This window comes from Acomys minous (assembly GCF_964271855.1).
Source record: "Acomys minous genome assembly, chromosome: 13".
NCBI classification, from domain to species: Eukaryota; Metazoa; Chordata; class Mammalia; order Rodentia; family Muridae; genus Acomys; species Acomys minous.
Genome location: NC_140495.1, coordinates 27,553,006 through 27,580,659, shown reverse-complemented (window position 1 = coordinate 27,580,659; position 27,654 = coordinate 27,553,006). Strand labels below are relative to the sequence as shown.

At 44.8% G+C, this 27,654-nt stretch overlaps 1 protein-coding gene across 1 annotated transcript in view; it reads left to right on the top strand.

Moving 5' to 3' along the window:
* SLC9A9 (solute carrier family 9 member A9) overlaps nucleotides 1-19,645 on the top strand; it is a 550,188-nt gene extending 530,543 nt beyond the window's left edge. The window contains exons 15-16 of the mRNA XM_084751783.1: nucleotides 16,541-16,646; nucleotides 18,035-19,645. Coding sequence (XP_084607909.1) covers nucleotides 16,541-16,646; nucleotides 18,035-18,262 — 334 coding nt within the window. The 3' untranslated portion in view covers nucleotides 18,263-19,645. The remainder of the gene's footprint in view (nucleotides 1-16,540; nucleotides 16,647-18,034) is intronic.
* The last annotated feature ends 8,009 nt before the right edge of the window (nucleotides 19,646-27,654 follow it).

Here is a 27,654-nt window from a genome sequence, read left to right as displayed (position 1 = left end):
TATTTTTACAAGGACAGAATAATCATACTATGAGTCACGGTTTAATTTGCTCTCTAGTGGTTTTATTTAGCCAAAGGATCAATTTTGTTCATGCAGAATAACATGTTGAGTGGTTTTAATAAAATGTGCATTTTCCATTTTCTCATCATATTGGTTCCCTGGTAGCCATGACCTCTACTCCCCGAGAAAACGTGTTGGTACAGTAGACAGAGGCTATGCCTTCCTTGGCACCCAGAATCTTCCAAGATGAGAAAGCTGTGCTGAAAAGGGTCTAGTAAAAACTTTGATCTGGAGCCTAAAAGCGTCTTATCCAAACATACATTCATTTAATCTTGCAATTCAAGAAGGAAGAACCCTCCCAGAGTGCCTTGGGAGGGGCCAAGGGGACAGAGCTGAGGCTTGCAGAGATGCCGGGCAGCCGTGTCTCAGGTGCCAGTTATCTCTGACGCCCAGTCCCATGGGGGAAGCTTTGCCTCTCAAGGAGGCTAGAGCAGCCAGGCGGGGCATTCTCAGTGGGCAGGCTGCTTCAGGGGCTTTCCAGGGACACAGATTTTGTAGCAGGAAAATGTGACAGCAAATAAGAACTGCCCTGGGGGAATCCAGAGCTGAAACTCGTAGCTGCACTTTTTCCCCCCTTTCCTTCCAATAAAAGGTTCAAAGGACCCCACCAGTGCCATGTCCCAAGACTTTATTACTTACCAGTGAAATCTGAAATCCGAAATAAAACCCCAAGAGAATTTGCATGTCAACCCCAAAGCTCTTCCAAGTCTCACGTTGATCAAGCATCACTTGAAGGGATTCGTTTCTGGTCACTGGGCACGAAGCACCTGTGGGTACAAAGAGGAGAGAGTGACAGTGTTCCTCCCTCAAGATGCCCACAGCCTAGCAGGAGAGGAAACATGTGGTCAGGTAATTTTGGTGTGATAAACGGGATGAGAACAGTCCAGGGAGAAGCGCAAGTGCAGCATAGCAGAGAGGCACCGCCCCCCGGCTCCTGCTTTAGTCACCTTTGTTGTCGCTGGAACAGAGTCCCCAACAGAAGCCACTTAAAGGAGGAGGGATCGATTTTGGTTCATGGATTCAGTCCATCACAGTGGGTAGGACTGGGGAAGCGGCTGGATCCTGGTGGTGGGAGTGTGTGTGTGGTGGGAGGAAAGATAACAGAGGAGACAGGCCCGGTTAGAGAAGTCTGGATGCAGATGAACTGGCAGGTAACAGAGCTCAGCGGTGTCACTGGTACTCCCAACATCCCTTCCTATGTCCTTTCTTCTATGCCAGCCTTAATGTAGGATTTCTATCCCGATGTTTACTCCTGACCTCAGAATAGCTTCCAGAGTTTCAGGAGATACATTCACGTTTTAGACAGGAAGGGTAAAGGGACAAGACTAATGCTTTATTTACATAGACAGACACCCTAACCATCAATTTCTCCCATTGGGTGGCTACCCAATCTGCTGAGGAAGTAAACTTCTTTGGAAAATCAGAGCTTTTATTTTTTTTTTTAAAAGGGGGGAGACTAGGCACTGGACAGGCAAATACCACCGTACCCTTTAGACTTTAAGGAAAGACCTCAGAGCTAGTGTATGCAAAGGTAAATATCTATAATTAGTATTTAATTATGATATGAGACAACTTGAGTTCCACGGAGCGGAACGGCCTATGTCTGCCTTACGTCCACCTTCATAAATCAACCTTGCCTTCTGAAGTAAGTGTCATTTCCAAACTTGGCATATGCGTTAAGGTTTCTGTCATTCACAAAACACTTCTATTTGGATGAGATTTCACGTGACCCACCCACCCCCCCCCAAAATGAAAAGTTAAAAAAGAAACATCTCTGGTTCAAGGTTGGTAGGAGGAAGAGAGTTACGCTTTCATAATGAACCTGTGTAAGGCAGAGAGCGAAGGGTCCTGGGAGAGTGGGAAGTAAAGTATCAAAGGGAGTTCACAGACAATGGCCCAACGTCAGCATGTGAATGTGTGGGCAAGGGATGCCCAAGTGCCAATGTGTACCACCTGCCGACCGGAGCGAATACATACGTAAAGACCCAGAAAGACAGTGGCACATGAAAAGGATTGGGCTTAATTTCCATAGTTAGAAAGGAAGGCTGATGAAAGAGCATAGCCAGCAAGACTGGAAAGAAATGCTAGGAGGTTCACCATGCAGGTGGAGTGTCTTAAGAGCAAAGCCATGGTGGCGGCCTCCGACCCCACCTCTGACAGTTCAGTAAAGCAGTTGTGTCTCTGCACGACTCACTGTAACCTGAATCCTCAGCTTGCACAGGCCTGCTCTTAATGCATAGAGTTCACAAAACCTGAATCTGGCCCCTCGTACACAAAACCTGAATCTGGCCCCTCATACATGTGAGCGGCAGAATCCCACAGAAAGAACGGTCCACTGATTAAGTGGACTTAGTCCCAGACATCCTGATAGGAACTAAGGAAAGAAAACACTGGAGTGTGTTCTCCCTCCTCCCTGGAGCACTTGTGTTTTCGCTCTGAGACAACAGATGGGCCAGATATGCCCATAAAAATGATTTGCTAACTATATGTGGCTATCTATCATGGGTTGTGGAATCATTTCAATAGCTCAGAATTAGCCTTTTAAAAACAGAATCGAGAGTATAATATATGTCATGAACCATGAAATATGAAAATCCAAAATTCAAATATGAAAAACCCCTTTCAGCACCAACATGAAGCAACCAGGAGAATGTTTCATTCCACACCTGGCCTCATGAGATGGGTCACTCAAAACGCAGGTGCACACACATAATAACATAAAAGCCCCAGTAAAGTATCGAATAAGTACATAGGAGGCATACATGAATTTGAGTTTAGACATAGCGTCACATCTAAGGCATCTCATGATGGGTATATAAATATCCCTACCCGACCCTGAGTGCCTCCGAGACCCCAAACATCTGATAAGCCACAGTCAAAGGATAATGGTCCCAGTGAGATGCATAGGCTGTGCTGTAGCAATGTCCCTACATTTTCATATGCTCAGGCAGCAGTTTCGTGTCTCTCACGTAAAAGACTGTGGATGAAATGGATCAGTCTCCAGGCACTGATGTTCCCCAATTACTAACCAAGGACAACCTGAAAACTGATATGTGTCTACGCTCTTTCACCCTTGGGAGGAGTCAGATGGCTACCTGCCACCTGCCTATGTTTCCATGTAGAATTGATACTTGCGCTAGGCAGTGGTGGCACACGCCTTTAATCCCAGTACTTGGGAGGCAGAGGCAGGCAGATCTCTGAGTTTAAGGACAGCTTGGGCTACAAAGCTAGTTGCAGAACAGCCAGGGCTACAACCTGTCTCAGGGCGGGGGGGAGGTGATACTTGTTACTTAGGACCATGGTACCTGGGCCAGCCTTGGTCATATAGTCTCATTCACCTCAAGGAGAATTGGCCATCAGAGAGCATAGACTAGCAGTAGGCAGATTGGTAGGTGTGTGTGTGTGTGTGTGTGTGTTAGCTCTGTCTTACTCAAAGAGTCAGCACAGATATCCTACTAAGCATTTTGCTAAATGACAAAGAATAAAAAAATGACCACTGAATGTGGGAAACTTAGAAGGTGGCATCAAGGACAACCAGGACCCTGTGAGCAAACATAACAATTGAGAGCATGCCACCCAAAGGTGACATTAAAAACCTGCTGGCCAATAGAGCAGCCCCCACTTCTAAGCAAATACCTCTTTTATAAAGACCTAGTGATTCCTGGATGAGGAGAGCCCTTATGCTATAAGGGCTTAATTAAAAATACCACGCTGTGAACAGTTTCATTGATTATACAGTAAGCAGTATCTTCCTGGGGACCTTAGGGGAGAAACGTCACAATGTCTTTCAAAGGGGCTTCAGCAGCCAGCAAACAAAACACTGTGAATTCTGTAGGCCATGTGGCTGATGTTACAGGTGTGGCTTGACTTTGGATGTTTGAAATATATTTCTTTTTAAAAGACTTGTTTATTTTTATTTTATGTGTGTAGGTATGTGCACCATGTGTGCACAGTGCCTGGGGAGACCAGAAGAGGGCACTGGAGGCCCTGGGACTGGAGTTATAGAGGGTTGTTGGCCACAGTATGGGGTTACGGAGGGCATCAAACGCAGGTCTGCTCTGGAAGAGTAGCCACTGCTCTTCACCACTAAACATCTCTTCATCCCTTGGAATATACGTCTAATACCTCAAAGGAAACAGTGAAGATATGTTCGGTAACATCTACTGAGTAATCACTATATGCCAAGAATGATGCTAGAAATTATGTCTATTTTTATCTCACCTAACCCTTTCCATTATAAGGTCACTATGTTAAGTTACTTCCATTTTACAAAGTTCAGAGATGTCAAGAAATGTTGCCATTCATGGATAATCAATAGCAAAGCTGTGATTGAAGCCTAAACTGTCCTTTTACTTAAAAAAAAAAAGTAAATAAATAAATAGCAGACTTGGATGGTGCCAACATAGTTAGGTATTATAGATTGAATTAGTTTCCCCCCCCCCTCAAGAAAGATATGTGGAAGCCCTATTATCTTCAGGACCTCAAAAATGCAGCCTCGTTTGGAAACAGGTTTGTTTGCAGGTATAATTAGTTAAGAAGAGCTGGGGGCATAGTGGAACATGGGCCAATATCACAGATTTGCTTAAAAGCGCATTATCACTCAGCCCACCTACATGAGAGGGTCAGCTTCAAGGGCCTAAGAGACTTCGTTTTAACAAGCACCACAGGGGCTTCTGACGCAGTCAGGTGACCAACTGCCAGAGAATAGGTTTAGCCTTCCTACTGAAACTCCAAGGCTGTAGATTAGATGGATGCTCAGGTTTCCTCCTGATCCCAGTGTGTCTGCTGGTTTATCTTGAGTCCATTTGCCCTACTTACACTAGCGCTCTGGTATCTCTTTCCTTTAACCTTTCCAGCAAACATTGGTGCCCTTTCTCTGTCCCTGGGATCGTCCGGATCTGAGGAGCCAAATAGAATTATACAAACATGTGATAAGCAGATCCTATAGCTATGGCTGCTAAAAACTAAGCCCCAGGACAAACAGGATTGTCAGCATTCTACTTTATCAGCCCTTCATCTGCCCTTGCTCTTAATCACTCCTGGGTTTCCTAACTCAAGCTTCTGGGGGAGTGGGGATGGGTTTCAAGGCATCTGGGAGCTCTGTAACATCCCTATTACATCCTATAAAATTGCATGCAGATGATGGGCATGTTGGCACATTTCCAGAGGTCAATCTGATACCAGGGAAGGTAGAGAAGCATGGCCCCGGGTGTCATCTGACTATCCAGCTCACCTGACTGGGACCCCCGGATGTTCATTGTGATAATTCTAAGGGCCACTGTTTGTTTGATCATGAGCAGGTCTCGGGCACCTTGAGTGTCTCTGGGGGATTCTGAGAAGGTGGTGGTGGTACCAACACTACAGTCTTTGTATCTCTACAAACCCCCTTATGAAAATGGGTGGAACAATTAGATAACAAAATCAAACACCCATGGACACATGTCCAAGCAAAGTAGGGTCAAGTTGTCTTACAAGACGCAGATGACCAGTGTGTAGAGGCACAAGCGTCTGGACAGAGAAAACAACTGAGAAGTGTCTGGGAGAAGCTCTGAGCAGCAGTTCCCTAAGGAGCAGACAGCATCCCTGGGAAGTTGGGATGCTTTTGAAACAGGGACCCAAGCATGAAAGGTTTTCAGGGAGTAGAGAGGACCCCCTTCTCTATCAAGAGAACTGGAGAGGTCTCAGTAAGGGGGCACTGAAGGGGCTAGAGCAGTCAAGAAGGATGTAAGTTCTCAGGGTAGATCCAACAGGACAGGGTGAGAAACTGCCCTAAGTGGAATCAAAAGAAATAGGGTCCAGGTCAGCTGGGGGAGCAAACAGGCAAGAAAGCTCAGAATACAGGCCGCCATGCTTGAGTCAACAGAAGAGGGCTCTGAACTTGGAAATGGTTTCCTGAAACCTGAGTCTCTCAATAGTTCAAGAAAATTAATTTCCCATAAAAATGAACACTAAGAAAAGAAAGGAAGCCAGATCCCAGGTAGCTCTTACAAGGAAAAAAAAAAAAAAAAGAGCTAATACACACAAGGAAAGTGAACCCCAAGAAAGATAGCCATAAAGCAAGTCAGAACTATACCATCACTCATTAGCTAGGTTAGAAAACAATGTTCAAATGATACAACACACAAAGGAACAACATTAATCAGAACCATAAACACTTTAAACTCCAAAAACAATTTAAAAGAAAAAACATCATTTTAGAAATAATGGCTATGGTGGCAGGAGAAATGTCTTAGTGGTTAAGAGCACTGGCTACTCTTCTAGAGGTCCTGAGTTCAATTCCTGGCAATGACATGGTGGCTCACAACCATCTATGATGTGATCTGATCTCATCTTCTGGAATGCAGGTATATAGGCAGATAGAGCGCTCATGGCTAAATTACATAGACTATGAAACTAAACGGACACAAGGAATAATATCTTCAGGGGAAAAAAAACCCACCAGATGAAAAAGAAAAAAAATTAAATAAAAAAGAAAGAAAACCATAAAAATATTTTGAGAGAAAAAGATGAGCAAAGAAAGTTGAACATTTGGAAAACGGGAGCTCCGAAAGAAGAAAGGCAAACACATGTATAACCTTTCTCTTGGTGTGACAAAACACCTGAGGAAAACAAATTATAGGAGGAAAAGGTTGTCTGGCTCACGGTTGCAGAGTGCAGGCTGTGGTTAGCTGGCTCCCTTGCTTTAGCCTAAGGTGAGACAGAATATCACCACAGTAAGAGCATGCATCAGTGGGGACTGTTTACCTTGTGGCAGTGAGGAAAATGTAGGATCACAAACACCTTTACCATCTTGCTCCCAGCTGACAGACCTCATTTCTCCTATGGCTTCAGCTATGAATTCAAGCACGGAACTGTTAATCTGTTCATGAAGCTAGCATCCTTATGAGCCAGCCAGCTCTGGGTACCCCACCACTGACCATTATTTAGGATCAAGCAGGAATTGGAGGGCAACCCTTCACAGTCAAAACACAACAGCAAGGAAACAGCAAATTCCAAGTGGAGAGACCTAGCCTGGAACAGACAGCATCAGACAAATGCTAGTAATATTAATAAATTCTAGGGGAAAAGCCCTCTGAGCATCGACTAGAAAAGCATATGATTTACATTTTCATTATACTTTCAGGAGCAACTTCTCGTGTCAAAAGAAATAGAGTGATATATTTAAGATACTCAGAGAAAGTAAGTCAATGATTTTATTTCCAGAAAAATTGACTTTCAAAATATAATGGGCCCTGACTGTTATCAATATACAAGAACTCAGAGAATATTGATCCCATGAGCCTTTCCTGAGGAATCTATTGAATAACAAGCTTCAATCAAAATGACTTGCAGGACATTGACAGAAGACCTGATGGTGAGCATTTGATATACAGTACTTACACAGCCAGGACTACGAAAGTATTAATAGTCCCACATTCAGGCAGTATAAATAAAGGGCTGCTATCTGTAGTTGCTATTGGTTTTTCTAAATGGGAAGCTGGAATACAAAAGAGGTATTAATGCAAAAAAAAATTTTTAGAATATGCAAAAATTAACATTTCAGGTAATTGTTACGGTGGCGAGAGTATTATTCTGTATCTGCTCCATGTGCAATATGGGAGACAGCAAATGAAGAATTACAGGAAATTCTAATTATTTTTGTCATGCCCTAACTAATTAGAAACTTGAACTTCTGGTGGAAGTATTTGTAAGAAGGCAGGAGATACTGAACCTGAAACACAGAAGAGTAACTGATAGCAACAGACTGTGCACAACATTCCCCAGATCCACATTCAGCCACGTCACATGAGTACCCTAAAGCCATGAGGCGAGTACCTGCCCCCTTCCCCCGTGGATATAATGAAGTGCTGCAAACCCACGTGTGTGTGTGTGTGTGTGTGTGTGTGTGTGTGTGTGCGTGCGCGCGCAGGTATATGTCTTTATTTATTTTGACTTAAGTAGAGGGTTTGATATCAAACATTTAATTCTATCCCACTCTAAGTAGCCCTCCTTAGTGTCCAGAGTCTCGGTTTGAAATACCATTTTTCACTCAAAGAAAACAGGAGATTTCAGAGAAATCATTTGGTTCGAGGTATGAACCAAGATACGTGCAAGATGAGCCTGAAAATAATAGTCAGCGTAGATTATCAGAGTGATATCAAAGATATTGAAATTGGAGGCAGAAGCAGAGGCAGACAGGTCTCTGAGTTCAAGGCCAATTCATGTCACTCTAAGTGACAGTCGGGGACACATAGCAAGACCTTGTCTAAAAAAGAAAACAGACACTGGAATCATGTCACTAAGGCTCAAAGAGGCAACTTAAAAAGACTCTCACCAGCCAAAGATGGGTCCATTTGAACACCAACAATAGTAACTATAATCAAATGCACTTAAACTTACCATTTTTACAGTGGTATTTAGCCAAAAGCAATGATCACTTTCAGAAAGACTGAAGAAATGAATCATTATCTGAAATGCTGACAAACACACTGAATGATTCAAGTGCTGTCTTCCATATCAAGATGTGCCACAGAATACACCAACTGAATGAATGGCATGCCTCTTTTAAAATACCCTTCCTAACACAATTATTAGAAAGATAGAATTTCAATATTTTGCAATTCCCAATAAGCAAACAGATACAAGTATTTCCTACCAGTCAGTAGCAGCTAGGGCCACACCAAGGGAGACCCATCAGATATGAACAGAACTTGGATCTGCTCTGACTGGAAACATGCAGGACATGCCAAGAGCAGAAGAATATCTGAATTTCACTTGCGCTCCAAACAGCAAAATCCAGACTCGGGGAAATGCTAGAGGCCAACTGGATCATCAGCAGGTAGAAAAGTATTGGGGAGGAGCCCAGAAGACAAATACCTTTTTATTAGGAGGCAGGGCAAACTGAAGGGTGATGAAATGCACTGTGGGTGATAAAACTATGACACATGCTCAAGGACGTGGTTAATATAAAAATCAGGAGATCAGGTCCCTATGGGAGGAAGGAGACTCTTTGATGAGGACAAAACATGGGTGCGGCAGATGATCAAGTTATATTTTCAAGCAGACATGGCTTCTTGTTTTATGAAGATTATGAACCTATGTGTTAGCTTTACAAGGCTTGCCAAGTCCCTGTTCCTGAAATACTGAAAATACTTTTACAATATAATCAGGTGCGCTCACCTGGTAAACTCAAGGCCCCAAGTTCGAACCTCATCGCTAGGGGAGGAATAAAAAAAAAAAACTAAATATAATAAGGTTCTTCCCATCAAGGAAGTCAGATTCTAGGATGGGAAGTCGCGCTGTAAACAATTAGTTTTGAGGCAATATGACAAATGCTTTTAGATGAGTGTGCACACAAGGTTGCCAAAGCAGTGTGGAGCTGCAGCAGTTCAGCAGGGTAGGTCTAGAAGGTTCCTAGGAGGAGGAAACATACCATGTGGGCTGTCAAGGGACAGCCCTCTCCAGAGGGACACGTGAGGAACAGAGCTCAAAGACTACAGTAACCGCAGCTCACCTGGCACTGGCTTCCTCTAGGCAGTCCTGGGGCCCCCTTAGTGTTTATTCTAGAATTTGTCACTTCCTTTGTGGCCCTGCTGTTGTCTAGGGCAGTTTCCTCTAAGAGAACGGGGAGTACCACTTGCTGACAAGTACTGTCGTTAATGTCTCCAGCCTTTCCCTTGTTTTTAACACCAGAACATCTCGCATGCGATCTGGGAGAAAAAGAAAAGATTTCCTTCTCAATTTTTCTTCAGCTCTGAAGGCAGGATCCCACCCAGCCATGGTCTCCTGTCTCCCCAAGCACACTACGGCAGCTAGAAATTCCTCCTTCAGCTGGGCGGGGGGGGGGGGGGGGGTACTGGGGGATGGAGGACTTTACAGAACATTCCTCCTACCTGAACCCCACATACCAATCCCACAGGATGGCCCATTGCGTGCTTAACCAACAAGGCACAACAGCACATATCTGATGATAAAATCTGACATATCCAAAGGGAAGAGGAAGGACACATTTTGTTAGGCTACATTTCCTGAGACCCAAACAAAGAGGGTGTGAGTTGTAAACTGGAATCAAGGAACAATTGGGTGTGTGCAATCTGGGTGTTCTCTCCTAGCCCTGTTCTGGATGCTCTGTAAATAGCACCGCGGGGCTCAGAAAGGCAAGAGCCAGAGCGTGTGGGACCCAGGTATTTGGCAGGGAACCTAAGAGCTGAGAGTCAGGCTGGCATCCAGTCCAACGTGCACTTATCCTTCTCACCCGTCTGGCATCCATTCCTTACCATCTCTGCTGGCGAGCTGGCACTAGCCACTAAACATACCCTGGAAATGCAGTTGAGAGTGGGTTACAAAAGACTGAGGCTTGGAAAGTCATCTGCTTCCAGGCTCATTGATTTATAAAGTGAGGCTATAGCACCCATCTGTACTATTATGGCAAAAACAAGATAAATGGGAATACTTAGAAGTGAGTGAGGAGTAGAGAGTGTTCCTGAGGACCTGGCCTAGAGACGGGTACTTTGCTTCTTTATGCAACTGGGTCCTGGCAAACATGCTATCCTTATGTGAAACCCATTTACCCAGGCAGTACATTACAGACTGCTAGAAAGGACAAAATTTTCCTCTACAAGCCAAGACCTAATGCTCTGTTAATCTAAGACCAACATCAAATAGTCATCACTCTCAGGCCAAGTCAATAGAAAACAAGCATCAGAGGCTACTGCATAGTTACGGGCTCATGGCCAAGTTGGCTTTCCTTCCACCTGTGCTTATCCTAAACTTTGCAAACGTATGGATACGCAAAGGCATTCTCATTACCCTTCCTGTCTAAGGTTTGTATTACATGGATGTCAGTTTGACTTCTCTGTTGCCTGATCCTTTGGTCAGCTTCATCACTTGTTGAAAATTAAAGAGTCCCTAAAAATAAATAAAGCCAGGGATGGTGGCCTGTACCTGTAATCCCAGTACTTGGGAGGCTGTGAAAGGATGGCTGCCATGAGGTTGAGACTAACCTAGGGCACAAACTGAGTTCCAGGCCAGCTGTTTGCATCCTGTACAAAAAGGAAGGAAGGGATGGGAGGGAGGAAGGGGGGAGGAAGGGAGGGAGGAAGGAAGGGAGGAAGGGAGGAAAGGGGGGAGGGAAGAGGGAAGGAAAAAAGAGAAGAGAAGAGAAAAGAAGAAAAAGCATTCCCAGACCCTTTCTAGCCCCACTGACTCAGAATCTCCAAAGGTCTTTGAGATCAGCATTTTTGAACGAAGATCTCTAGGTGATTTGAATTACAAGGCAAGCTTAAGGCAGTACAAAGATACTACGGGCTGGAAAATGAGTGTTCCATCCTCTCACAACATTGTTATTCTGCTTCGGTGTCTCTATCTTGCACTAGTGTGACACCTAAAACAACAATAACGTGTGCTAAGAAACAAGCTTACAAAGGTCTCAAAACCAGACTCAAGGGTCAGAGGTATGGGTATCTTATTCTGCTGTGGCCTCTCCAACAGAATACCGTAGACTAGTCGGCTTCAAAAAAAAAAAAAACCCATAAATGTATGTTATCACTGGTCTGGAAACTGAAATTTCAAGAGGAGATGCCAGCATGGCCAAGTTTTGGTGAAGCCTCTTCTCCTGAGAGAGAATGCAAGCTTCTTCCAAGGATGCTAATCATAGCATGGGGACCCACACTGATGACCTCATGACCCACAGTGATGACCTAAGCTCACTGATGACCTCATGACACCCCGCTTACTTCTCAGGAGCTCTATCTCCACTTAACATCACATTGAAACAAGGATTTTTATCTAATACAGGAATCTGAGAAAGAATACACACACACACACACACATACACATCTTGAGTCCATACCAAGGGGCAGTGGGGCTTTAAAGGGGGAATTTGAGATAGGTCTTTGTTTCTCACCCATCTGTGAAAAGTTACTTAGACAAAGCACAAACACCAACAAACTGTACGTCCATTGTTTTGGGCAACTTAAAATGAACAAAGCTTGGTGATGGACAGAAGCCCAAACTGCAACACACAACAGAGGTGAGAGGTGTTCCAGTAGCCAGAGAACCTGCAGTTAGTGCAGACAGTTACCGAATTTTACTCTGTGGTCTCTGGCCAAAGGAGAAAATGCATTTGCTAATGGTCTCTCCTATTTCACATGTGTTAAGCCCCAGGTTGAGTTCCAGCCTTCACTCATTCCTGAACTGCTAGTCCTTTATAAATGAGAAAAGTCACTGTTTTCCCCCCAAGAGCTTATCATTTTGTTTCAGTGCATCATCAGCTTACCAGGGAAGCAAAGCTAGCCATAGCCAAATGCCCCATGGGGAACCTCCCTCCCAAAACACAGACTAGAGCACTAATGAGAAAAATAACACATTTTGCAAAATGTGCTGTTGAGGTTTTTTTTTTTTTAGATCAAAAGATTTTTCTTACTTTTTAATAATTCAGGTAACCTTGGAGATCCGGCTGCTCTTCAGATATTGCTTAGCAATGAAGAATCCGAAAGTTGCTACTTCCCCGATTCCACACAGTCATTTCCAGTGGGCAAGCACACTTAGTCTGTCTCAATGACAGGATAGAGAGACGTGAGAAGAGGCTGTGATCTCCACTCAGCTCTGCTAGGTTCCACAGAGCCCTTATTTGCCTTGCTTCGCTGCTGTCTTTCTTGATTTAGCAATCATTTATTGAGTACAGTATTAAGGTGTACCCAATGCTGTATACAGACAGAAGGAACAGCCCTGTACCCAAGGATGCTGAAGGTTGGAAACAGCTTTCTGTCCTCTCATAGATTGGTCATTCTGCTTCTGTAAGGTCTTGCCTCTATCTTGCACTAGTTTGGCATATAAAACAAAACCTGAAACAGGTGAGTGAGTGAGTGACACACAAGGTGATTTCTAAACATCTTATTCTGTCATCATCACTCTTCCTGGCCTTGCCATTATCTATAACACAAGCTCAAGTGGCCCATTTTCACTTGGCCTCTCTCCACCTTCCACCCCCAGGAAACCTTCATGACTTGTCTGTAATCCTCCTTTTTGAGAACCTACATCTATTCCTCACCCCACCACAACCTCCGAATACTATCCTGGTCCAGAAACTCGGCAGACAATCTACTGAGCACATCATATATGCCCATCGCTGAGCAAACCACGATTGCTCAGGCCCCACCTCTCTATGGCAAAGCCCAGGGCTTCCTACTTCCTTTCATGAACAGAGGTCATGCTTTCTGCGGTTCACTCTGCTACAGGTCAAAGGGCATCGCGTGCTCCCCAGAAATCACATATGAGCAAAGACTGCCCACCTCCCTGCAGCATTAGGATGCCATTATGTTTCGGGTGGTTTTTTCCCTCCTGTCCCTTGACTCCCAGAATAACGACTCATGAGACTCATTAAATATTATACAAATACCTAGGCCATCTAGCTAGGCTCTTCTCTGACTAGCTCATAACTTAAAGTGACCCATTATACTAATTTACATTCTGCCACGTGGCTGGTTACCTGAGCTCAGGCACCACGCATCCATCTTCCTCACATCTCAATCTCACGCCTGGCTCTATCCCAGAATCCCTTCTGCCTGCCGGAAGTCCCACATATTTCCTGCCTCAGCCATAGGCCATAGAATTTTTAATTGACAGGCGTTGCATCGATACACTACACCTCTCCCTCACTCGTCACTTCCTGCTAGCCTCTATTTGGTAGTCTTTAATCAACACCGATGTTCAGGGCACAGGGTCTGCTTCAGGGCCTATGGATCCCAACGCTACACCAAATGCCTGAGTGACCCTTGTGCTCAGCCCTCACTGTTGAACCTCATTCTCACTTAAACAAGAAGTGGAACATCACCTCAAAAAAAAAACCCACAAATTTTTAAATTCAGATAAGTAGTTCCAGGCCTGGTGGCAAGGGCTTGTAACCCCAGATACGTAAGAGGCCAAGACAGGAAAACCACAAGGCCAAGGCTAGCATAGGCAACTTACTGAGGATGCCCCATCTCAAAATAAAAGTAAAAAGAGGGCTAGGGGGGTAGCTCAGTGGTAAAGTGCCCCCTTGGCATGAATCACACCTTAGGCTTCATCCTCGGTACCATGAAAAAATAGCAAATGAAGTCAAAGTTTAAAAGCCTTCTACTTATGTTTAGAGAATATCCGTAACAAATCTGAGGCTCAGGTAGATTAATAACTGGACCAACAGTTGTACAGTAGAGTTGGTATTTATGTCCATGTTGTCTTTGTAAAATTTGCAGAGCCCATCCAGAAAGAGCTGAATGGTTCCACTTGGGTTGAGTTCTAATGTACATATGTACATATGTACATACATACATACATACATACATACACACACACACACACACACACACACACACACACACACACACACCTAGAAGTTTAGCCTCTAAAGGTTTGCTCTAACAGTATTATATATAATTTAAAGAGGTGCCTCATCAGGGTTAAAGAATGTTCCTAACACAATGTTTCACTTAAATAACCCTGGTTGGTGATTTTTATTTCTCAGCACACTGAGAAGCATTGTAGAGGTCCCCTGAGCCTCTCTGAGACCCTTACAGCCTTGGCCACAGTGGCACCCCTAAGGCATTGTTGACATGCTACCATTCAGCCCTCTAGAAACCAAGTTGGCTAGGTTTTCCTTGCTCTTCATTTGATCATTAAAAAGCTTTTCCACAGATTTTCATGGGCATGTGCATATGGTAAGCCCTGACATGACACTGTGTCCTTCTGCCCTAGCCTAGGAGAGGCTGCAACCCACAAACACAAAGGAGCTCCAAAGCCTGCTTTTAGAGACCTCCGCCATGCCTGATTCTGCCTTGATGATTTACCTTCTTAGAGAGATGATGCTGGTGGGCTCAAAACTGCAAGGGGTGGGGGCGTGGAGAGATGGCTCAGCCATTAGAAGGCTAGGCTCACAACAAAAAATTGCAAAGAGACTTCAGGTTATGTAAAATCATAATATCTCCAGGCCTTGATCCCTTCATCCATAAAATGAAGGAAATAACACTCTAATGAAAATTAATAGAATATTATCAAGGGCTTTCAGATTTGTATATGTACTTACAAGATGTGACAGCAAAACCAATCTCTGAACAATAATTTCTTCCTTAGCCCTCGGCTGGCCTCACCAGCCACTCATCTTAAAGGAGCCAGCCTTCCCATTTGCATGTGACACTGCAGACTGGCTTACAAATCTTGTCATTCATTTTTCTCCCAGCATACCTAGGCCCTGTTCACAAGTATTCCTCCAGCTTCATTGCTTTTTTTTTTCCAGTAAAGTAATCTGTAGTCAGAGGGAGCCAAAGGCCCTCCCTCTGCTCTCACTTGCTGGGGCATCATGGGAGTGAAAGAGGTGTAGTCCAGCTATGGGCGGTGCCTATAGCCATTCCCTGAGTCTTCTCACACCTTTAGTGCCTATAGCTGGATGCAGAGCTTCACAAGCCAACCAGAGTCAACTGCTTCCTTTTTTCCTTCCTTTCCCTTTTTATTATCACTTTTCAGAAAGTTGATGAAGTGATAAACACTCCAGCGGAGCAAATAATATAAACTTAAAAGTCATTCCTAATGCAATGCTGGAATAACTCCACTACTTACTTTCAGTAAACAACAACAATAATAGTAATAATAATAATAATAATAATAATAATAATAATAATAATAATAATAATAATGAGGCCGCCCTCTGGGGATTTCATTATTGGTAGATTGGAGGGAAACGCAATGGCTTCAGATGAAGAAGTTTTCGTTTTAACTGGTTAGAGCACTTTGGGATGGAGAGAGGAGAAAGACAGGTGCTAGACAATAGCAGCAGCTCATTTGCATAATTTTGTATAAAAGTGCACTGATGTATGAAGTATAAAGTGGCTGTGTTGAATACTGAAAATGAAGAATCTTGGAAAACAATCTATGTTGCCTCCCCAGTTCTGAAATAGCTGAGCATTTTACGAAATATCTCTTGTTTCTTTGTGGAAGTGACTAGTGTTTTAAGCCCTCTCTCTCTCTCTCTCTCTCTCTCTCTCTCTCTCTCTCTCTCTCTCCTTCCTTCCCTCCCCCTCTCCCCCTTTCTCTCTCCCTCCCTTTCCCTTCCTCTCTACCCCCACTCCATACCATAATGTGTGTATGTGGGTGCATGTGCACTCGTGTGCAATTTTTTAGAAAACATACTTTGTATACTATTGTTTTAGGTAATTCTTCAAAGTGCATTCTCTGAAGAGATGAGCCACAGGGGTCGGAGGGAGCAGAGGTGTGTTTGCATCTCCCTCTAACACCGTGTAGCCCTTCTCTGTTCTTGCGTGATGAAAGGTTGTCCGGAGGGCTGCAACAGTGTGCAGAGCAAAGATTACAAACAGCAATTTTTGCAGCCCAAATTGCTTCCCAAATGAGGGAGCACAAGATTTAGAGGTGAGCGTAAGTGTCTGTCTGAGGAGCATGCAAAGGCTTCCACTGTGTGTGAAATGTACATCTGACTTCCTTTTGACAAGTGTTCCTTAACAGGCGCCCCCAGATATCTGAAACCCATCCTAACGCACTCTGGTCCTCCACTGACCACCACATTACCTGCATGGTGTGGCCCGGTCTCCAGGCTGCTCACCAGTCCTCAGGCCTATGGGGTGAGTGAACAATCACATGGGGCAAGCCTGGTGGATACCAATGAGCTAGAAATCTCAGGGCTCTTACTCCCTAGCTTGAGGAAGAGGCAGTTTTTTAAATTTGTTGTCCCAAGAGGCATTTCTCTTCTTCTCTGCCCCGTTGTTGCTGATGTTGGCTTATCCTTCTTTTTAAAAGGGCATTTTTTTTATTGTTGCCAATATCTTTAACCATAAAATGAACTTGGAAAATGTAAAAGTGATGTGCCCTCACAAACTGCTGTGTTTTGAAGTTTTGGATATTAGGTCTGTGCTTTATAGCTCAGGGGAGTAGAATTAAAAAAAAAAAATACTGAGAAGCAATTAGAGTCATTACCAGCAAATCAGAGTGTCAGGCAACTGGAGGAGAGCAGAGTGTGGGAGCTGAAAGTGGCCTAAGGAGCTGCCGTCAGCCAGCATTCCCTTGCAGGAGACTCTCAGATCTGCTCAGCAGCTGGGGGCTTCCCGGAGGAACATGACAGAAATAGCCCTCACACAACAGATCTGTTTTAAACAGCTCTCAGATGCGCCTAGGGTAGGCTAAAGGTGGGAACCCTGTCCTAGGGTGACACAGCCAGCCTTCCCTGCACAGTGACTTGGTGCCATCCTCCCTAGCCAATGGAAATAGAGCCAAAATGACATTTCCCTTCAGGGGTACCTCTGGAGGGGGTGACCATCACTGGACAACAAGTCTATTCATTCCTGATATCATCCAGTCCACCAGGGTCAATGCTAGTCATCTCTAGTCTTGTGACACTTGTCTCAAGAAATGTGATGAAAATCTGTTTACAGTAAAATATAACCTATTCGGCTCCAGGGGTTCTTGGGAAACCAGGTGCCTTTCAAAACCAGCACAAGACATCTCTAAGGACCCAGGGTTTGGCTTAGTCTTGACTCTCAACTTTCCTGGGTGCTAGTGAAAAGACTCCCCCAAATACCATTCTTCTTCCCTCAGTCCAAGGAGGATGAGTCATGGCCCTTTGCTGTGCAAACATGAAGACCTGAGTTTGGATCCCCAGCAGCTGGCACGCACCTGCAACCCCAGCCCTGCACCTGCAACCCCAGCCCTGCAGACATAGAGATGGGGGGGGAGGGGCGGGGATCTCTACAGCCCACTAGCCAGCTAGCCTAACCAACTGGTGAGCCCCAGGTTTAGTTGAGAGAACCTATCTCAAAATACAAAGAGGGGAAAAAATAGAGGGGGAAAGTAGAAAACCCTTAAAAACCAGCTGCTGTCCGCCACCGGCCTCCACCTGCATGTATGTGTATGTGCCACATGCACATAACGTTCTAATTCTTACACACCAGGGATGCTACTGTTCTCTGCCTTCATCATGAAGTGATCTGTCTCTTTATCTGTCTTAACAAACCAGGAACAAGTAAAAGAGGATGACGTGGAATGTATCGTAAACCAAGATGAACTTGCCATGAATTACCAGGAGCCCAGCCCCTCGCCCAGCAGTCCTGCCATTAAGCTCGCTCTGGACCAGAAGTCTTCACCCCAGACTCCAGGCAAGGAAAACATCTATGAGGGAGACCTCGGCCTTGGGGGCTATGGACTCAAACTCGAGCAGACTCGGGGTCAACCCCAGACGGACTAACTGGCATGATGCGAGAGACGGCAGTCCTCAGACGTTACGCAGGACCACTGAGGAATGCCACAGAAGTGGTGCCGAGAGAGGCAGAAAGAGTATTAAGAACATAAATTGGGCAGAATCAAAACCTTGTCATATATATATCCTCCCGTGCCTTCAGAAAGGAGAATTCATTACCTTCCCTGTGTTACGCAATCTCATTTAATTATCTGACAGCCATTTTTACTGCTTGGATTCGGGGGGGGGGGGCCAGGGGAGTTAAGTCTAGCCGCCACTGGGATGAACCATATGCGCTGGGTCTACAGGGGGTCTCCTTCTGTTCCTCAGACAGCTCTCCAGGCCCTTCGTGTGGATTTTGGATTCCATTCCACTAATTATGGAACATTAATAACATGAAGGGGGCAAAAAAAAAAAGCTCCGTTTGTTCTAACTGACTGTAGGGCTATATGCAGAGCCCAATGAGTGTTCGGTGCCCACTATTGATGGCCTCAGAGAATTCACATGAGGTGGGGGCGAGGGGCCTGGTGTCCTTGCTGGCACTCTCTCCATCCTGTTCTTCCCACCATTCCAAGGAGCCGTTTGCCTCCAGGTGTGTCTATGTTAAGTGCGGGGGCCTCTTGCCAGCTTAAGGGGACTCTTTCTAGGGAAAGCTGGTTTCTTTCCCACATTCTGTGTCTTACTCAGATGATGAACTTCCCTTCCCTGTGCGCACTGGAACAACTGCTTGGCTCTTGAAGCAGGTTCCCTCTTCATGCTGGGAAGTCGTATTTGGCAGCATGACCCTTCCACATGGAGGAGACTGTGCAGGAGCGCTGCCCTTTCCCAGTTTCAATACTGGTGACCGATTGGCAACAGAGAGGCAAAAAAAAAAAAAAAAAAAAAACAGGGCTGCTGGCATTTAGGCCACACTGAGGCACCAATCAGGACCCACCCCCTTCCCAGCGTGGCTCATGGCTGCATTGAAGAGACCAATGTGATAGCTTTTAATTCAGCTGCATGACCTGTGCCTTTGAAGCCATAAGATACCTCAAAGCCTAGCTCCTCTTGAAATGCAGATGTTACTGTTAGGCTCCACAGAGCAGGGTTCAGACTTAGGAGCCTACGAAGACGAAGACGACATGGTGGATTTGCTTTTGAGGGAAATGGAGAATGATTTCTTTCTCAGGCCCAAAGCCTAAAACTAAATGCATGCTTCGCTGAGCACTCTTAGGCCTTAGACCTGTGGGGTCAGGTAATACTGCTCTGCCTGTCACTTTTCTTGCTTCCAAATACTGGGGGGGAGGGGGGGAGGGGGGAAACTTTTGTATTTCAACTAAGTAAAATCTTGCCATTTCAGGTAAATATGGCAAGCGGAGAAGTTTTCTAATTTGACGTCATCCTAATAAAATTTTTGTTATGGAGTACGACTGTGTTGGCTGTAGCTTCGTCTCGAGGCATCGCCTCTGAGCAGGCTAGCGGAAAGCTCTACGCTCTTGTCTTTAGTGGTCTGAGTGCAGCAGGTGCTAAACGCTATCACAAGGGAAAGCATGACCCCTCAGACTCATGAACAGCCAGCGGGGCTGGGGCATCAAGCCACTGAAGGAATACAGGAATCTGGGAGGATGTCCCAGACAAGAGAAACTGTCAGGCAAAGTGGCTCAGCTTCCTTTCGTCCCCCGAGAGGTGACCAGAATGTATGCCGAACTACAAAAATAGAGGAGACACTAACAGAGAAAGGAAAGAAAGCAGAAGACGAGGATTCATCTTATTTCTGCCCACCTCAAGCAGAAGGACAAGGTGTTTGCTTTGTGTTTAAACACACACACACACACACACACACACACACACACACACACACACACACACACACACCGGAGAAAGAAAAAAGGCTTCAAAAAAGTCAAATAGTAATGGGAACGGAGCAAGTAGATGGAAGAGGAATCTGACCTGCCAGGTGAAACGAAGTAAGATGTGGAGTGATGGGAGCTGACTGAAGACTGAGTCACAAAGACTGAGTTAGAATAAAACTAGTCGCTGCCTCCCAGGTGGCTTCTTGCTTAGAGACAAACTCTCTTTCCAACCTACCATCATGAATTACTGCTGACAGGGACAGTGGGGATACCCCTACCAGGCTGGTCCCTGGAGTAGGGTCTTGATCACCACAGCCCATCTGATACACAAGACAGTGTTCCCACCTTGCTGTATGACTACCAGCCTTCCTCCTTCTGATCAGTCCCGAGACCCTAACAGAGGCTGGTGCCCAGTTAGCTACTCATAAAGCCAAGCCCTGTCATGCTACTGCAGTGAAGGATAATGAATTATGATCTTAAGCAATGCCCCGTGCTTTGATTAGCAGCCTCATGGCTGTGAAATTCAAACCTATTATTTACTGCCAGTTTCTAATGAATAATAAAGGCACAAGTGCTTTCTTCAAGCTACTAATATTTTCATTCATTATTAGAGCTTGAAACAGGGTTCTCGTTAATTAGATGACTGGATCTTCCTTGAACTTTTTAACATGGGCATGTCACACACATGCATACTCACACACATAGAGTTTGGCTCACTATCAGGGCACCATGCAGGGCCTCTGGTGCTTCCCATAATACCTGGATATGTCTGAGCAAGTCTGAAACTCAGTATCAAATGTTATTAAGGTCTTTATTCATCATGTAATTTCTCATTTTTTTTTTTAGAGATCAATATAACACTATAAATCAAAGCTGAAATTTTAAATTTTTTTTTACAGTGAAAGCAGAATAATGTTTATTTTTCAATGTAGACACATTTTGGAAGTGGTACAAATATACTCAGTGGACCCCAAGTCCAACTTGGAATCCTAAGATGCGAGTATACTTTAAATAGAAAGCAAGAAATGTGCAGAACCAAGCTGTCTGGCCAAGGTGTAGTCCTGCCTACCATCGTCTCTGCTACAGTCTCTCCTACAAGACTGTCCCACAAGTTACAAATCTGCCTCCAAGAAACAGATTAGATTCCTCCTCAGGTAGACAAATTCCTCCTCTGGTTGTCACTAGAGCTTCTGGCTTTTCTTCTCCTAGCCGGAAGTTCCTGAGGAGAGTCTAATTTGTCGGTGTACACTGTTTGAGTAGTATAATAGCCAAAGAGATGGACATAGATGTCTCTTTAGATTGTATTCATTTGACCAGCTGGTTACATTTCCCTATTCTTAGTGTTTGATATGTGTGTGTGTGTGTGTGTGTGTGTGTTGTTTTGATTTTGAGACAGGGTCTTTCTACACAGCCCCGGTTGTCCTAGAACTCCTGTAGACCACGCTGTCCCTGAACTCAGAGATTCACCACTCGTTGTTTAACAGTTCAGCGCAGTATGACTGCATCTAAAACAAATATAAGTGGAACTCACGTGGGAGCTAAGGTTAAGACCACATTCAGTCAGCATCCAATACACAGGGGCCATTGTTCACAGCCTCTTAGCTTTGGTTACTTTGGGAGGGGCTGGCATAAGGAAGTCCGTCTTGTCAGTTTGAGACAAGATGTCACTGCGAAGCCCAGGCTTGTCTCAGGCTTATGTTAGCTTCAACTTCCCAAGCGCTGAGATTGCAGGCAAGCATTGCTGTGTCCGGTGTGCCTCCATTTTGTTTCTGACAATTCCCCTCCCTTATCTATGAACAATATCCTCCGAAGAATCACCGATTAACCATCAGGTTTGTTCTCTGCTGTGTCTTGTTCCCAAGACAGCATTTCCAGTTGGCTGGTCTGATGTGAGCCCACATCAGGAGGGTAATTGGCAGGTGTCTAGGAGCTAGTGCCATGAACCTGTTATGGCAAGTTTTAAACAACTCGGGAGTCTCGGAGGAATGGCTCCCAGGCCAAGCAATTTCTTAGAGACCATCCTGTTTCTTCTGTGGGTAGCATCCTAGCATCTCAAAAATACCATCCGGGCTCCTCTGTCAGAAGCTATACTTCTGCAGAATGTTCACAGATGGCCATTCCATAAAACTGAACAAACACACAACTATCAAGGGCACACACTGTTGAGGAACGCTAACGCACAGTAGTTACAAAGCTTCACAAAAGACAACCAACTAGAGTAGGACTGATTTCAAACTAGCGTGCGAACGTCCAATGCCTACTCATTCTTAGAAAGCTTATACAGTATAAGGCATAAGTACATAAAAATTAAAAAAAATAAAAAATAAAAAACCACCCAGAACAGTAAGCATCATTACTGGGCTATAATAGAAGACCTCTTACGTAGTCAAGGGACCTGCTCCAATTACAAGAAAAGATTATGTACAAGTAGACCTCATATATACAGTCACACGACCAAGCAAAGATGTACAGACTAGAGTTTCAAATAACAAAATGGTTCAAATGTTGGGCTTTCTATTCGACTGTACTGAAGACTGCAGTTTTTATTCTGAATATGTGAGAAACAGCACATAGTAAAAGCACGTATGAAAAAAATTTTCATTGCCATCCTGACTAATACATCATGGTACATCCATTTTTTTTTTAAAGCAGAATCTTATATGCTGATGTAGACTGAGTTCCAGGACACAGTGTTAGAGCAGGTTCGGGCCAGAATGCATGCTGGGATTCTGTGAAGAAGTCGATAGACATGGCTGACTGCTGGGAACTGGAAGGAGTCAATTTTCACTTTTGCCCCTTTTGAGTTATATGTACTGCAGACTTTGAATTATTCATTCAAAATAAAATAATAATTATGACTCTTAAGAAATAATTCACTGCAAGAAAAGCTAAGCTACAACAGGAAATGGAGCGAAAAGCTAGAAATGCTGTCACTTTCACCATGGTATTCGGGAGACCTTAAATGCGTGAGGTACAGGCCGGATGGCGGTGGCACACACGTTTAATCCCAATGCTCGGGAGGCAGAGGCGGAAGCAGGCAGATCTCTGTGAATGTGAGGCCAGCCTGGTCTAGAGAGCAAATGCCAGGACAGCCAGGGCTACAGGGAGAAACCCTGTCTTTAAAAAACAGAATGAGGTACAGCTCGGGGAGCAGCAAGCGCAGAGCCACTCAGTGCTCACAGGTGCCGCTCTGCAAAAGCTCTTTTGCTCCTTGGCTACTGAAACCCTGCCCACCTCTCCAACAGTTAGCACTGTTTTAAAAGGTGATTTTGGATCAGACTGCGAAATACAGGCTAAAGAGACTGTAACTAGAGCAATGTGCTGCTGCCCCAGAAACAAGTGACGAGATCAGGAAAATCCAGCACAAGGTCCAGAAACAGACCTGCGAATATATTTAGAAAGCTAGTTTATAAAACATGGCATTTCTATTTGGGTTGGAGCTAAGCGGGCTAATTGGTTTTTCAATTTAGAAAATGAAAGAAAGTTGAATACTAACCTCTAAGGCATGTAAAATGAAACTCCTAATGATTGGAGCAACATGAAAAGCAAAACAACAGGAAACTTAAAAGTAAATAAGACTTGAGAGCATGCAAGTGACCTTGTCATGCGGTCTGGTCTTCCTGAGACAGAAACTAAAGCAAGTCCATGACTTAAAAATTTTGAAACTTAAAAAAATAATAATTAAATAAATAAAATTGAAACTTCCTATTGTGTTAAAAGACACAATAAAACTAAAATTGAAACAGGAAACAAACTGGGAGAAAAACATATATTTTATATACTATATCCCTATTATAGATTGGGAACTATTCTCTAGAATATGCAAATAATTCTGACCGACACATGAGAAAAAATTTAAAAGACTACCAGATTAAAAAGAAAACAATGGCAGTGATTAACAGTTGTGCATTTTCTACTCAGAATTTCTATTTTTAGGAACTATATAGAAAACAAATAGCGGGTGTTTACACATAAGGAAATATACAGAACAATCAATCCTAAGTGAGGCACGGTCTAACCTGCTCTCATTCTGGGGGACACTGTGGCAGTCGCAAGCTACATAGATCAGCCCATCTGCATCCACTCAGGAAATATTTCTAAAATATGATTGTTGGGGTTTAAAAGTAAACTATCCCCCCCCCCCTTAGAATCATGTATTGAGTGAAGCCTTGTAACCAGCTGGCCGTGCTCATTTGAGAGAGAAGAAAGCTTTAAGAGGTGGGACCTAGCTGGAGGAAATAAGTCTTGTTCTCTCCTCTCCTCCCTCCCTCCTTCTCTGCCTCCCTCCCTCTCTCCCTCCCTCCCCCCCCCCTTTCCAACACTTCCTCATGGCTAGACATGGACACATTTACCCTCCATAACCTTGCATCTTGATGTTTGCCCTCCTCAAGACCCAGCAACAATGGAGCCATTCACCCTTACTCTGACATCCCAGGCACCACGAGCCAAAATAAATTCCCCCTCTTTCCACACGGTTCCTTCTCAGGTATGGATCATAGCAACACCGGGCCTGAATACCACAGGAACTGCTTGTGAAAAGCAGTCTGGAGGGATAGAAGACTGAAAGGGTCCAGATTAAGAGCGACATAAACTGAGGCTGTGGGTTTCTTTGTGCTACTGTTTAATTTTTATAGTACTACTATAATCATGATTTGCCTGTTTGTTAAGATAACTTGAGTTGAGGAAAATATGAGGAAGATGATATAGGTTCTGCTGTGGAACTCTGTGCTGGGTGAGGGAAAGCCATAATAGAAAGCATGTAGGCTTTGTCGGAAGAGAAGCCTTGCCTTCAAGATGGGGGAGGGGAGGTGTGCTTCAGAAAGACTTCAGGGCTTTCATTTGAGTGAGGTCTTGAAAGATGAGAGGCTTTCCCAGCTCTCTTGAGCCCTCTCCCATGGGAGAAGGAAGAAGGAAAGCATTCCAGGCCAAGGAGAGAGTGTGGACAGCGGCAGGGGCTTGAGGGGGGGGGGGGGCGGGGCGAGGCGGGGGGGCGGGGCGGGGCGGGGCAGGGCGGGGCGGGGTGATCCCACATGGATACCACATGGGTTGTTATGTTTGGAGGTGAGAAGTAGAGGAATCGGAGACAATTCTGGCGAGGCAGAGCAAGCCAAGGAGCATCACAACCCTGTGTGGGCAGGAAATGAGTAAAGATAATCGCTCGGCTGGGCAGAGATCAAAGAAGGACGGAGCCCGACGACGAACTACCTAGTGCTCACCCAGTGTGGGTGTTGCTTTAGCAGCCGAGAAGGAAGATGCACTAGGCACTGTTCTGATGCTGTGACAAAATGCCGTAACCAACAGCAACTTGTAGAAGGAAGAAAGCTTCTTTGGGCTTCTGGTTATGGAGGGAGAGTCCATAGGGTGGGTGAAGCATGGTAGGAGATGGCTGGAGGAGGAGGAGGAGGAGGAGGAGGAGGAGGAGGAGGAGGAGGAGGAGGAGGAGGAGGAGGAGGAGGAGGCTGAAAGATCATGTCTTTAAACACGAACACAAAGCAGAGGCTGAATCAGAAGTGAGCCGATGCTACCCAATTCTCAGAGCCACCCCTCGGTGTCGTACTTCCTCCAGCAAGCCTCCTCCTCCTCCTCCTTATAGGCCCATCATCTCCCCCAAACAGTATCATACATTGAAGGGTCAAGTGCCCAAGTACTCGAGCTTGTGAGAGACATTTCTCATTCGGTCCATTACAGACAGCGAGGCAGCTATGACAATGTCAGGAGGATGGAGACAAAAACTGGGTCTAGATGAAGTTTAGTGGTGAAATACACATAGTTGTTACTGAAGGAATGTGCAAGGTAGGACAATAGAGGACAGCGAAATGACCCCCAGTCTAAGGCATGCATATTGGCTGAGGATTCTATCCTTCAGGAGGGAGCTGAGAGGAAGAACAGGTCCACAGAAAAGCTGCCTCCCACAGAGCGCCTCTAGCAAAAACCAAGGTGCTGTTTAAGTGGATTTAAAGTTTGAGTAGGGAGCTACAGTATAGCTTAGTGGCATGGCACTTGCCCAGCACAAGCAAGGTACAGTTCTGATCCCCAGTTTTGCAGTGGCAGTAGTAATAATGACAAAATTTAGGTAAGAGTTCTGGGCTGGAGATGTGGGTTTTGACGGATGAGATGTGTGTGCATCCTGGATTCGGGGAGATGTTTTTCAGGTGCCATCTGACCCTCGATTTCTCTAACTCCTGTAAAGAGGTCCTCATGTGTGCTCTATGATATACTCTCTGCAAGGAAAAGCATATCATACTATCTATGATATACTATAGATAGACTCTCTGCAAGGAAAAGCCTGATTGTCTTCAAAAGATACCACAGTGATTGAGGTGCACCATGGGAGAACTACAGACAAGGAAGAAAGGGAACAAGATGGAGAGCTGAGGCACGCTAGACTCCATGGCTGGACAGAGTGTGCACCTGTGAAACAAGCTCTGGAGAATCCCTTCCTGTGGATCCAGGACCTGACGTTTGCACGCAATGGAGAATTGGACCCAGAGCGACGCTGACTTCTGCTGTTACTGTAGCTGTGGTCTCAGCCACCTGTCCTGCCTCTCCCCAGCTGTGATGGTTAGCCAGAGCATATTAACACTTCCCCAGTACCCATTGATCTGACAAATGCTTTGCTCCCGATGACTCTTAGAAACCACCAGAAGTAGTTTGCTTTCCGATGGCAAATTCAGCAGTGCCACTTCACTGTCCTATGTCATCGGCATCTGGTCATAATCAGTTCTTTGGGGCCCTGATCACTTTTCCCTTCCCTCAAGACATCACAGCCGTCTATTACACTGATGACATCTGGACCTAGTGAGAAAGAGGGAGCTATTATTCTGAACATAATGGTAAGACATTTGCCTGTCAGAAGCTTGGAAATAAACCTGACAAAAATGCCAGGTCTTTGAACCTTAGAGAAATTGCCCAATCTGGTACTGTAAGGTAAATCGAGCCTTATGCTTCATCTTGAAGATGAAGGTGAGCCAATGCATATGGCCCCTCCTGAGACTACACAAGGCATAATGGACACTGGCTGTAGGCTGTAGAGGAAGTATAGTCTTCATTTGCTGATCCAGATCATTTATCAAGGTTGAATTATAAACCCTTCAAAAGATATGGCACCCAAGAACGTGGCTTTACTTGGTAATAGGATCTTTGCAGATGTAATCAAGTTAAGATGGGATCATAGTGTATTAAAGTGAGCCCTAATTCTGAAAACTAATGTCTTTCTGTGGAAATAGAGACACACAAAGCTGATAGCATGTGACAGTGGGGGCCGAAAATGGAGCGATGCCAGCTATAAACCAATGAAAGCCAAGGATCGCCACAGCATCCAGAAGCTAGGAGACAGAGAGGGGACATTTATTCCTTCAAAGCTTACAGGTGGAGACTGTAAAATCTTGAACGCAGACTCCTGGCCTCTGTACCTGTACAAGAATAAATGTCTAACTTTTTAAGCAATCAGTGTGTGGTAACCAGTTACGATGGCCCTAGAGAAGTCATATGCCTAGTGACCCGAAGAGCTGTGAGTTTGAGAGGAACTCTAAACAAGAGAAGGCTTTGCAAATGATCCAAGATACGATG